Source organism: Ranitomeya imitator, chromosome 2 (genome assembly GCF_032444005.1).
Source record: "Ranitomeya imitator isolate aRanImi1 chromosome 2, aRanImi1.pri, whole genome shotgun sequence".
Lineage (NCBI taxonomy): Eukaryota > Metazoa > Chordata > Amphibia > Anura > Dendrobatidae > Ranitomeya > Ranitomeya imitator.
The window spans coordinates 503,828,101-503,841,415 of NC_091283.1; the positions used below are offsets into that span (position 1 = coordinate 503,828,101).

The following is a 13,315-nucleotide window of genomic DNA, read 5'->3' on the forward strand; positions in this document are numbered from 1 at the left end:
TAGATTGATTCACATACGGAACGGGTCAGCTGGTGTGATTTGTAGCTGTTTATGATTTTAATTAAAGATATACAGTATCTTACCTGCCCTTTAAATTTGTAGGCATAGGTTTCCATTGAGAGGATGCCTTGACACAGAATGTAATCAAATTGTGCGAACCCATTTGTCAGTGACAAGTCCCTCATTTTTTTTTGGTATAGTCTTTATAGAGAGTAATGCAGTTTATAATTTATGCATTCGATGTTTTCTTACTACGGATATAACAAAAATGTTCTCATTCACTTGTGTTAAGCAGACATTGAAAATTGAGAAAAACCAAACCACAGAGGGGTCAGAATTCGTAAAAACTGTCTTTGTTGGCCATAGCAACTAATCACACAAAGAGTTTACATTTTTCCACAGAAGCTTGAAATCTCAGCTCTGAGACTGGTTGCTCTACTTTTTAGACAGTTTTGCTAAATTTGCCCCCTTGTGTCTACCAAAAAAAGGGACCTAAAACAGAAGTGTAGCTTTAGGAGTTGCAGAGGTAGAAGCTGTGCTCAGGCCATATTGTCTGGCTGAGCCTAAAACCTCTCTCGCGTACCTCTAAAAATGGTGTTTGTAAGAACCATATGCATGAAGCTTGTACACTGTAGGTGAGGAGATCTCCAAAATTAATCCCCTATATGATATCAGAAGAATATTCAGGCACAGTATGGCTGCCTATAGGTGCAGTATGATGCTGTATCAGAGCGTGTATGGTCCTACAAAATCACCATATGCATGAGAGCCAAATTGCTGCCATGCCATGATGGTTGCAATTATTAATGCCACTGGCTTCTAGTAGGTGCTTCTGCAGTGGTCTCTTAGCTGAGGTCCTTCAGCTATTGGGAACTACAACTCCCAGCCTGATGATCGCCAGCAATGAGAACAGCTCTGGAGGCACATCTCGCAGACCATTGTCCCACACAGCACTTTCCATATCCTCTGAAAGCACCGACTACAATCAGAAAGTCAAACAAACAAGTTTGTTTTAATATAAAGATAAACGTTTGTGCAGAAGTTAGACAGAAACTTGAGGGAAAAAAAACCTTCAAAGTAAAACAAAAAAAAAAAGAAAAACTTTTTTTCACATAAAAAAACGTTCACATCTCATTTATTTAATGTTTTTTTTTGTAGCCTTTTTTCTCTTTTTTTTTTTCCTTTTTTTTTTTTAATATTTTTAATTTCAAAGAAAGACACCTCACCCCCTCTTGTAAATTTCTGCTGGTGTGTAGAGGTGTGAGAACGGCAAGAACTGTTGGAGGAGGTAAAAGGTGGGGGAGTAAAGGAGATCGCAACGTTTAGTGGTTAACAGAAAATATGTGAGACCAGTGATACTGTGCAGCTGGTACAGAATAACTATGAGTATGGCTTCAATCCCCAAGGTACTAAAGTCATAGGGATAGCCATTAAATTGCAGTTCAATCCTTCCATGTGGTCAGCAGTAGCGGGGGGCCCTCCACTTCCAAATGAAAGCACTCCACTTTCCAGCAGAAAGCACTCTGCCATTAAATGCGCTTTGCGCCCTGGTAAAGGTGTTGATGCTCCCCACTAGGATGCCCAATGTCCAAGCAAACCGCCATACTTTTCAGTCTAGATGTCCATAATTACATTTTAAAATATCTTAAAAGGTTCCTCCGTGGACTAAAATCAAGGGGGGGGGGGGAGGGAAATGTAGCAAAAATATATATATACACAATTTTTCATTTCTCGTTTTTTTTTTTTTTTTTTACCAATTTATATAAGATCCTAAAATGCATCATTTCTTTTCCAGTTACAATACCTCAAGCTGCACGGATATTATCCTATGTAAAGATCCAGAAATTGCTGTACAAACAGCCAATCAATTTTAAAAGCAGAGTGCTTTGGGGGTGCAAAATGGCAGTGAGTGGAGTTAATGAACCAGCATAATTCTCCTGTGTGAAGTGGCGTTTAAACGGTCACCTCTTAAGCAGTCTCAAAATGTCTCTTAAGCCACCCCCCCACCTCAATCACACAGACACAGTGCGAGATTCGGCTCCATCTTAGTCTTTTTCCGAGTCCATTCTCCCTGCTGTGGGTGTAAGAAGAGTGCTGTCCAGAGGCACAAGGTTGAATCTTGAGGAAACATCCACGCCCTGACAATCCTCTCTCCTGAAGAGACCATGTCCCAGGACTAAATACAGCACAGTGATGATTCCCGGTTGAGGTTTAAAGAGAGTACAGTGGAAAGGTAAAGCATGGTACAGTGAAGGCGATCCAAAGGAAGTACATAAGGACGTACAAGAGAAAGTGGAGGTCTGGTAGAGGTAAAAAGTGAAGAGTAGCAGAAAAGTCTGTGCATGAGCTGGTGAGTCTCTGTGCCATGTTGCCTTGCTGGCAAAGGGTCAAGGTGAGTGTGTCGAAGGGCTGCTGTGAGTCGAGCTAGGAGAAAGGCTAGGACTGCAGCTCCCAGGGGGGACAGGAGTAGGCGGCAGCGTACTAGGAGAGGCTGCCCCTAAGTTGTCTAAGCCTTCAGAGTTCTCTAGCATCTCCTGGATGAGAGGAGGCATGGATCCTGGGATCTCCATCTTCAGAGTGATCACACGCTCAGCACCTGCACAGTTAAAGGGAAATGTTAGCTCAGTGATGCATGCATTTATGCACAGCTTACCAGGGATTATGGGGCTTATCTGATCTATATTAAGTCAAGTGATTAGATGGCAATCATTTGTATCTCCCACAAGATAATGTCTTCTTGGACCCCCAGTGATCAGCTGTATTCTGTAAGCAAGTATTCAGCTTCCATGCAGTGCAAACACAAGGAAATAAAGTAAAAGATAGGGCTCGATTCATCATTGACAATTATTTTTTAAGTCATTTTTCTTTCTTATGTTTGTTTTCTGGTATATGTTGTCATTTTTAATGAAAGTAGGAACAATGTGGTCAATTCACTGCGACTTGCATTGCATACGTAAGTCTTAATGAAAGGCTTGCTGGACTACAATGTGCCAAGTTCATTAAGAGGCGCACACCATTTAATGGATATGGCAAACCTTTGTTGTGGTGTGAGCCTAGCTAGAAATGCTGCTCCAGTTAGGGACTGTAGTGGCATTTCTGGCGTAAGAAATGCCATCAAGTGCTAGTTAATTTTACAGGCCAAGCTTATCCCACCATCCCCTAGATCTGCCCATTTTAGAGCAGATGGAGTGTTGTGACTTTTCATCATTTTCACATCAGATTCGTCCATGTTGAGAAAAAATACTTTGGTGAATCTGCTCTATTGTCTATTGTGCATTGCAATCAATAGGCAACATAGACTTATAGGGTCCTCCAGAGACACTCTGTAGCTGCTGTCTACTCTGGCCAACTGGGTTCCCCTTCCAAGTGCACCCCATGTGGTAATAAAGGGTCTACGGGCACGGTAAAAAAATATAATCTGGTTGTACAAATGTGCCATACACAAAGGCTGACTACTTCGAGGCAAGATTATGGCTTGTGAAAAATGTCAGAAGTTGACTGAACATACATCTGTAGCCATCATCATAGATCTTGGACATCAATCCTGAGAAATGGAGCTTCCTTAGGCCGACTGTTAGAAATTATAATGGCACACTTACCCTTGGCACTGATGCTTCGCAAGTCTGTGATCTTCATTAACATTTTGGGGAACATATGGGGTTTTTTGGGTCTTCTCCTCCTGACGTAGATTTTAAGCGCCTCCAGAAGTGGTTCTTGTAACTTGTCCACCTTATCTGGCTGCTCCAGGTCTTGTCGATCTGATTAGAACCTCATGATATTTTAGGTACCATTCTGATTTTATACATCCACACATAGATATGTATATATGCAAATTTAAAGAGGATTTGTCACTACAGTTCACAATCCAAAACTGTATACATTATATGGACCTATTAGACTTGCACTTACTTTGTAAAGCCAAGTCAGGATAGCTGTATAATCCTGATATTAAAGGGGTTTTCCAAGAATGTAATAACATTGCCCCCATCACATAATTCAAACAGCAGCCTGTCCAGTCACTTGTTAAGATAGTCTGCAGGTCTAAGAAACATAGTTCTCGAGAGATGCTGGAGATTGGCTGTAATAGGAAAGGAAATAAATCTTTTCCCCTGTTGAATTATTATTTATTTATATAGCACCATTAATTCAATGGTGCTGTACATGAGAAGGGGTTAGCACAAAGGCTTATCTTGGGGGACCCGCTGCATTTGTGCATTAGTGTTGGGACATGATGCTGCAAGTATGGCTGTTTTTTTTCTCTCTCAGTGATATTCTGTGTGCAGACAGCAAGGAGATTTCATTTCCTGTCACACATTTCTCCGGCAGGATCGGTATGCGAGTTAACTGCGAGTTAACAATACAGCTCTTCAGTAGTTGAGACACAGGTCTAGGGCTCTGTTTCTTTACACTGCAGTCTGTCCTGCCTGAAATGTGACTAGAATGGGCTACCATTTCAATTTTATTACATTCTTGAAGAACTCTTTTAGGATGAGAATTTTAAGAGTCCGGATGCAGCTAAACCTAAAATGCTCATTTTAATATCTGGAATGAAAAACTTCCACAAAGGATTGCACAGCAATGTGACATGGATTTTCAAAGTACATACTATTTTCATTTTGCCTCATCTCATTATATATAATGCTGAATATAAGCCCCCAACCCGACCTGTAAGAGAAGAAAAATATGTTTTATTATACTCACCTGCGGGGCGGTCTAGTCCGGTAGGCGTCGCTGGTCATGGTCCGCCCCCTCCCATCTTCTGATGGTCCCTTGTCGTCCTGCTTGCTTCGTATGGATGATGCGTCCCTTTGTCATCCATACAGTCTCCGCGGCACAGCGCTCCTGCGCAGCGTACTTATCTGCCTTGTCGAGGGCAGAGCAAAGAATTGCAGTGCGCAGGCGTTGGGGCTCTTTGACCTTTCCCAGCACCTGCGCACTGCAGTACTTTGCTCTGCCCTCAACAGGGCAGAGAAGTACGCCTGCACCGGAGCGCTGTGCCGAGGAGACACATCATCCACACGAAGCAAGCAGGAGGACGGCATTGCAAGAAGAAGGGATGCGCCGGACCAAGAAGAGCGACGCCCCTCAGACTAGACCGCCCCGCAGGTGAGTATAATAAAACTTATTTTTCTTCTCTTACAGGTCGGGTTGGGGGCTTATATACAGCATTAAAGAATGCTGCATAACAGCCCTGAAAGGTGATGGCCGTATCTCTTATCGGCCAAAACAGGTGACAGGTTCCCTTTAAATAATGTGGGCAATTTGCATTGTGAAATCTGGTGACAGATCCACTTTCAGAGAGAAAAATATTTTGCTAATACCTCAAATGACCACAGGGTGGTGCTTAATACTCAGGTAATACCAAAATGTAACCTTGCACTGTATGAGAAATCTGCACACAGATAAATAGGTTATCCATAAAACTTCACATTTACATCTTTACAGCTTTTTAAACTAAGAAAGAAAAGCTCCGTACATCTGCAGGAGAGGAAGCCATTCGTTTTTTATCACTCCTTATAACTCACTAATACAGTGTTGTGCAGTAAGTGCCTATTTGGGCTACAGACAGACAGCATTGACTGTGAAATTAAAGGAGAGTGGAAAAAACAACACTTTATAAAGCTCTAAAGCTGGATACAATGTCAATCATATGCTTTTCTCTGGACTTAACTATTTACAATTTTTTTTAAAGTCTCCAGCTGATATATTTTATAGCAGGACATATATTTTGCATTATTTCGGTGTTGCCTATGACTTGTCAAAGTGAGGCAGAAGTTAATAGCTCTATTTCTACCCATCATTGTGTGCCCTTGATCGCCGAGTAATCTCTACCCTGTAGGTGAAATGTATGTTACCATCTGCTCTGCCATGTATCAGTTACCCGGGGCTTTGCGAGTGTCACTTATCTTCCTGTATTGTCTCTGTCACATTGGTGCAATTCATTAAATGGAGCAGTTGTTAGACAGAGTATCCTTAGAAATTAGCCTGTCTGTCAATGTCATGACAGCCTGGGTTGGGGATGCGGCCAGCAATACATTTAATTCCTGGCTGGGACAACCACCAATCCTCAGATTAGGGGACTGAAATGCCTCGTCGGAAAAGAAAGATGGCCACAGCTCCACTGATTCTCTGTGGAGCTGCCAGAGATAGCCGAATACAGCGCTTAGCAATTTCCGGCAGTCCCATGGAGAATCCAACAATACAGAGCCCAGTTCTTGGGATCGGTGGTTATTCAAGTAGTCTGATCCCCTCTGATCAAGAAATTCTCAGCTCTCCTTTCAATCGGTTATAACCTTCAATGACCCTAAAGCTTTATACATCCCTTACCTCCAGAAATGAGACAAATGGCGCTCAGGAGACCAGTCTCTGCATCGTCCATTTCTAGCGGTAGCAGCTGATTGGCGAAGGCAAAGACCAGATCTGTGAGAGGCCCAAAGCCTGCGTTGTGCATCTGCGTCCGGTTTAGAGTCAGCCCATCTGAGAAGGTCATGGTGTCCTGGTCGGGCGTGTAGCGTATACAAATTCGTAGGATCTGTGACAGACCAAGAAAGAAATGTGAGCGAGTTAGAGAACAACAATTAAAAGAGAGTAAAATGAAGAGATGCAAGAGAGTGTTCACAACTTAGTGACACTGAAGAAGGAAATCCTTGCGCCGAAACCTGTAAATAGTTTATATTAGTGCATCCCTCCACGTATCCGATAATAGACCTGAGCCACAAGAAACAATAGGACTTGCGTAATTAAAAGAGTGCCGGCAGAATATGCGCTGGGGCTCGCAGGAAACGGCTGGTTCATTTACATTTGTTTCGCCTGACTAGACTAAAAGCTTCACGAAGATGGTTACTAAGGATGACAGTGTGGTACACGCGGGCTGCGCTGAATTTCGTAAGCAAGAACTGACCTCATAGTGGTCTCATTTCACAATCCTGTGCTGGACGCAGACATAAATCCATTATGTGTATTACATTTGTATGAGGCTCGCTCTACTGGTCTGCGCAATATAAGAGCGCAGGGAGCGACTCACATTAGATCACTGTCCGCCAAATGATTGTTCGGGGGAAAGCTCCCTCTCCCCACTCCCACATATATTGGACAGCTCAGCTAGGTCATGAGCTTCGATGTCCTCTATGACTCCTCTGTCGGAAACCCAGAAGGCCAATCTTTCTCTTCCCCGGCACGATCTTTTGTGAGAAATTTGGGAGACCCTCATACGCATTAGACTGTCAGCCAATCTGCGGATGCAGACGACATTTGTCAAATATATATGGAGGCCCAGCATGGATGTACCCTAACAACACGGCATAAAACCTACCAGGATGTCCAGGCAGGCGGCTTTAAGGAGCGTTATTTGATCGGCTATGGTGAGAGTGGTAAATCCTGGTAACTGTTTGGCAAATTCCACCGTCTTGATTATGCATTTGGTGGACAGCTCACTGAATTTATCCCATAGGTCAATGTCCAGTGAGACTCGCTCTTCTGCGCTGAAATTCTGAAAAACAGAAAGTAAAGAATAAATACATTGATAGTAAGTGAATGGAATGTGTAACTTAGGTAAAGGAATCCCCTTTACAGTGCCTCCCACATACTTTAAGGAAGTGGTCTGAAAACAAAATGTATTTTAATATTAAATGTATATTTAATGTCATAATCTAACCTCTTTCCTAATGTAAATTAATTAAAAGTCCCTATCGTTCCCTCGCTACACTATTTGACTACCATATTTATTTTTTTACTACTTCCTATGATAATGCATGTTTGAGAATCCCAGTGCTTGCTGTGATAGTCAATCTAGTAGTAAGTGGGCACAGGTTAAGGTCACTGCCACAGTCTCTGCACCCTCCTTGAAATGAAGCATCATCAGTGACATCAATTTCAGGGTCTGGGCTGGTCTCTGCTCTACTGAGCATGCGTAGGTTGTCAATTCTGACCTACGCTCAGTAGAATCTTGTCACTGTGCAATATGCACAGTGACAGTGCGCTCACTCTGATCAGAAGTAGTGAGCTGGCAAGAGAGCGCACTGTCGGTGTGTGTTGCTAGATGGATACCCAACATGCAAGAAAAGCACAGACCAGGGTCGCCCCAACAAGTAACGTTCAGACAAGCAGGTTTTTTATTCTTGGTGCATTATGGATCACACACAGACCAATTGTTGCCAGTTTCTTAGTTTACAAGAGCGATATTTTCTACACAGACCAATTGTCTGCATGGGAAAAAAAGCAGCATGCATGATGAAGAAATTAGCTATGGAGAAATATCATAGTATGAGCCTGCTGTAGGTGCTGTTTTTCATTGTAGTGATAATGGGAGATCCCCCATAATCATGGATGCAAGTATAGGAAGTGTACTGGTGTTCAGGAACTGTAAGTTATACCCCCGATTATAGGGCTCCTGGCTGGGCATAGATCATGAAGATGGAGTGTGTCACTCACTGTAGTGTATTTGCCCAACTGGCACAGTGAAGGGAAGGTTTCCTGGTGAGCTTTCCGCACTTTCTCAATCAGGTTTTCAGTCTCTGGGCTCAGCACGTAGCTCTCTGTTACTTCGGGTTTTGGGGGTTCCTTCTTTTTTTTGTTGCGGTCATTGCGCACAGCTGCAAAAAGGACACGGAGGAGCAATGGTTAGAGATCACAGACCTGAAATAGTGACATGTGGATGCATTAAATGTCATCTGCTCGCCCTCTCAATACAGGATTACAGGATGGGAAAATAAGATCTAGGACTTAACCGATATAAATAGTCAGAGCTGGTTAGATAAAGCGCAAACTAAGTTGTTATACAGTTCATATAGGAAATGTATACTGTTACGTAACGTTTTTCCGCTGTTTATATACATTTACTAAATGTGAAATTTACCTGCGAGCTGATGCCTGATAGCCCCATAAAGAAAGATATGGCTATTAACTAGCGCATCCCTGCAACCATTTTGAGTGATAGCTGCAAAATATTAATTTGATATATAACAAAAAACACACTTGCGAATGACATCACTCTACGGCGATACAGAGAAAAACAAACGTTAAAGTCACTTTAGGACCTTCTCCCCACCCACCGCCCTAGAGTGACAGGTCTTCCCCTATACATACATGCAGGGAGAGACCTGTCACTTAAGGCGATCGGGCAGGGAGAAGCTGCTGGGGGAAGCCTGTCTGACTAGTCTCCTCTGCGGCTCAGTCCCCGGCGGCCTTTAAAGTATGGCTTTTCTCTGAAACTCCGTAGTATTTCAGAGTCAAGCATACATGGCTGAAATCATACAGACCGTGACTGATACATGCTCCCCATGCATCAGGCAGCATATTTCAGCTGTCAGGTTCCTTTTAATCCCTTTTGTTATGTCTTATGTCATTGGCAGGTATATTTGAAAAATCTGATTAATATTATGCCTGTGTCAGCAGTCAGGTTCCCTATAATTAGAGGGGCTGCCCTCATAAGGAATATGTAACAGAAGAGGTAGCATTGAGGCTCAGTGGTTAGCACCATAGCGCTGGGGTCCTGGGTTAAAATCCCTCCAAGGACGACATTTGCAAGGAGTTTGTATGTTCTCCCCATATTGTGTGGGTTTCCTCCGGGTTCTCCAGTTTCCTCCCACACTCCATAGACATACTGATAGGGAGGTTAGATTGTGAGCCCCAATGGGGACAGTGATGATGATGTTTGTAAAGCAATGAGGAATATGATGGCGCTATATAAGTGAAATAAATAAGAGACCCCTTTAACGAACACAAGCGTGTAGCGTGAAGAGTAGCAGTCATTCTGGTGGACTCGAACCTTCCTTCTTGGTCATAATATAAAACAGGTACACTCCATAGGACACATGAAGCACTCTGCAACTTCTCAGCAAAATCAACTATTCTTCATGAGGCAACCCTATTAAAAAGACACTAAACCCAATCACTGAGCAATCTATTGTTCCCTGTAAGCCTCCATGTCAAGCTTGGAAGAAGTTCACTGTCATGTCCTAGTTCTGAGAACCTCCACAAATATTGCCATACACGTACGTGACAAGCATCTGCACCGCTTTATAAGATTCTCATGTTAGAAATTAAAGCATTGTAAGGCTGTGTGCACATGTTGCTGATTTTTCGCGGTTTTTTTTGGCGGTTTTTCCACGATAAAAACGCTATAAAACTGGAAAAAAAACAGCATACAATATGCATCCCATCATTTAGAATGAATTCCGAATGTTTTGTGCACATGATGCTTTTTTTCTTTCTGCGAAAAAAACGCATCGCGGTAAAAACCGCAGCATGTTCATTAATTTTGCGGGTTTTTTTTTGCTGATTTCCCACTATAAAATGCATTGGGAAATGTCCGGAAAAAAAACGCATCAAAAACGCATAAAAAATGTGGCAAAAATGCGCAAAAAAACGCATGCAGATTTCTTGCAGAAAATGTCAGGTTTTTCTCAGGAATTTTCTGCAAGAAATCCTGAACGTGTGCACATAGCCTAACAGTGAGTTATCATAATACCGCATATTTGGTTTCCTGGTATACACACTCAGGCTAGGGTCACACCACCGTTTTCTCTCCATCCGAAAAAACGGTCAAATATTGCTGTGGAGGCTCTGATCAGAGTGGGATCCATTTTTTGAGATGGAGAGAAAAAAAAAAAAAAAAAGTTTCTTCACCTTCTCTTTGCAAACACTCAAAAAGTGGATGTGATCTGAGTACAGAGCAATATTTTCCACCGACCCACAGACTTGTATTGCCAATTTTGATCCGCAACTCAGAGCAAAATCGGACATTTCACTGATTTTATTTCCTCCAACAGTTGGGCTGAGAGAAAAATTGGACATGTGCACAGCCCCATAGAATACCATGGATATGAGTGCACAGCCCCATAGAATACCATGGATATGAGTGCACAGCCCCATAGAATACCATGGGTATGAGTGCACAGCCCCATAGAATACCATGGGTATAGAGTGCACAGCCCCATAGAATACCATGGGTATGAATGCACAGCCCCATAGAATACCATGGGTATGAATGCACAGCCTCATAGAATACCATGGGTATGAGTGCACAGCCCCATAGAATACCATGGGTATGAATGCACAGCCCCATAGAATACCATGGATATGAGTGCACAGCCCCATAGAATACCATGGATATGAGTGCACAGCCCCATAGAATACCATGGGTATAGAGTGCACAGCCCCATAGAATACCATGGGTATGAATGCACAGCCCCATAGAATACCATGGATATGAGTGCACAGCCCCATAGAATACCATGGGTATGAATGCACAGCCCCATAGAATACCATGGATATGAGTGCACAGCCCCATAGAATACCATTGGTATGAGTGCACAGCCCCATAGAATACCATTGTTATGAGTGCACAGCCCCATAGAATACCATGGGTATGAGTGCACAGCCCCATAGAATACCATTGGTATGAGTGCACAGCCCCATAGAATACCATTGGTATGAGTGCACAGCCCCATAGAATACCATGGGTATGAGTGCACAGCCCCATAGAATACCATGGGTATGAGTGCACAGCCCCATAGAATACCATGGGTATGAGTGCACAGCCCCATAGAATACCATGGGTATGAGTGCACAGCCCCATAGAATACCATGGGTATGAGTGCACAGCCCCATAGAATACCATTGGTATGAGTGCACAGCCCCATAGAATACCAGTGGTATGAGTGCACAGCCCCATAGAATACCATTGGTATGAGTGCACAGCCCCATAGAATACCATTGGTATGAGTGCACAGCCCCATAGAATACCATTGGTATGAGTGCACAGCCCCATAGAATACCAGTGGTATGAGTGCACAGCCCCATAGAATACCATTGGTATGAGTGCACAGCCCCATAGAATACCAGTGGTATGAGTGCACAGCCCCATAGAATACCAGTGGTATGAGTGCACAGCCCCATAGAATACCATTGGTATGAGTGCACAGCCCCATAGAATACCATTGGTATGAGTGCACAGCCCCATAGAATACCATTGGTATGAGTGCACAGCCCCATAGAATACCATTGGTATGAGTGCACAGCCCCATAGAATACCATTGGTATGAGTGCACAGCCCCATAGAATACCATTGGTATGAGTGCACAGCCCCATAGAATACCATTGGTATGAGTGCACAGCCCCATAGAATACCATTGGTATGAGTGCACAGCCCCATAGAATACCATTGGTATGAGTGCACAGCCCCATAGAATACCATTGGTATGAGTGCACAGCCCCATAGAATACCAGTGGTATGAGTGCACAGCCCCATAGAATACCATGGGTATGAATGCACAGCCCCATAGAATACCATGGGTATGAGTGCACAGCCCCATAGAATACCATGGGTATGAGTGCATAGCCCCATAGAATACCATGGGTATGAATGCACAGCCCCATAGAATACCATGGGTATGAGTGCACAGCCCCATAGAATACCAGCCCCATAGAATACCATTGGTATGAGTGCACAGCCCCATAGAATACCAGTGGTATGAATGCACAGCCCCATAGAATACCATGGGTATGAGTGCACAGCCCCATAGAATACCATGGGTATGAGTGCACAGCCCCATAGAATACCATGGGTATGAGTGCACAGCCCCATAGAATACCATTGGTATGAGTGCACAGCCCCATAGAATACCAGTGGTATGAGTGCACAGCCCCATAGAATACCATTGGTATGAATGCACAGCCCCATAGAATACCATTGGTATGAGTGCACAGCCCCATAGAATACCATTGGTATGAGTGCACAGCCCCATAGAATACCATGGGTATGAGTGCACAGCCCCATAAAATACCATGGGTATGAGTGCACAGCCCCATAGAATACCAGTGGTATGAATGCACAGCCCCATAGAATACCATTGGTATGAGTGCTATCTGTCTAAACCATGGAGAGCACTCATCAATTTTAAGCGGTTGGTGCATGAGCCCTTAATGTGTTTATGGAGTTATATTAACCCAAGGAGGGTGTGCCCCTTTGGCCAGTATACCACAAAATGAAGTATGAAATAAAATATGGAGCAGCACAATGGCTCAGTGGTTAAAATCCCACCAAGGACAATATCTGCAAGGAGTCTGTATGTTCTCCCTGTGTTGTGTGGGTTTCCTCCGGGTTCTCCAGTTTCCTCCCACATTCCAAAGACATACTGATAGGGAATTTTGATTGTGAGCCCCAATGGGGACAGTACCGATAATGTATGTAAAGCGCTGAGGAATTAATGGCGCTGTATAAGTGAGTAAAATAAATAAAATATCAGACAATGCCATTTCATGCACAGGATCCTGTGAAAAACAACAATAGTCAACATTAACAGTTTACGCGTGA

General features: G+C 43.4%; 1 protein-coding gene across 5 annotated transcripts in view; it reads right to left on the bottom strand.

The window, feature by feature from the left end:
• Positions 1-993: 993 nt before the first annotated feature.
• RARA (retinoic acid receptor alpha) overlaps positions 994-13,315 on the bottom strand; it is a 157,714-nt gene continuing 145,392 nt past the window's right edge. For all 5 annotated transcript variants that reach the window (XM_069751619.1, XM_069751618.1, XM_069751621.1 and 2 more), the window contains 5 exons: positions 8,431-8,591; positions 7,313-7,489; positions 6,328-6,532; positions 3,600-3,758; positions 994-2,596 (listed from right to left, as the gene is read on the bottom strand). In XM_069751619.1, the coding sequence (XP_069607720.1) occupies positions 2,388-2,596; positions 3,600-3,758; positions 6,328-6,532; positions 7,313-7,489; positions 8,431-8,591 (911 nt within the window). In that variant the 3' untranslated portion in view covers positions 994-2,387. The remainder of the gene's footprint in view (positions 2,597-3,599; positions 3,759-6,327; positions 6,533-7,312; positions 7,490-8,430; positions 8,592-13,315) is intronic.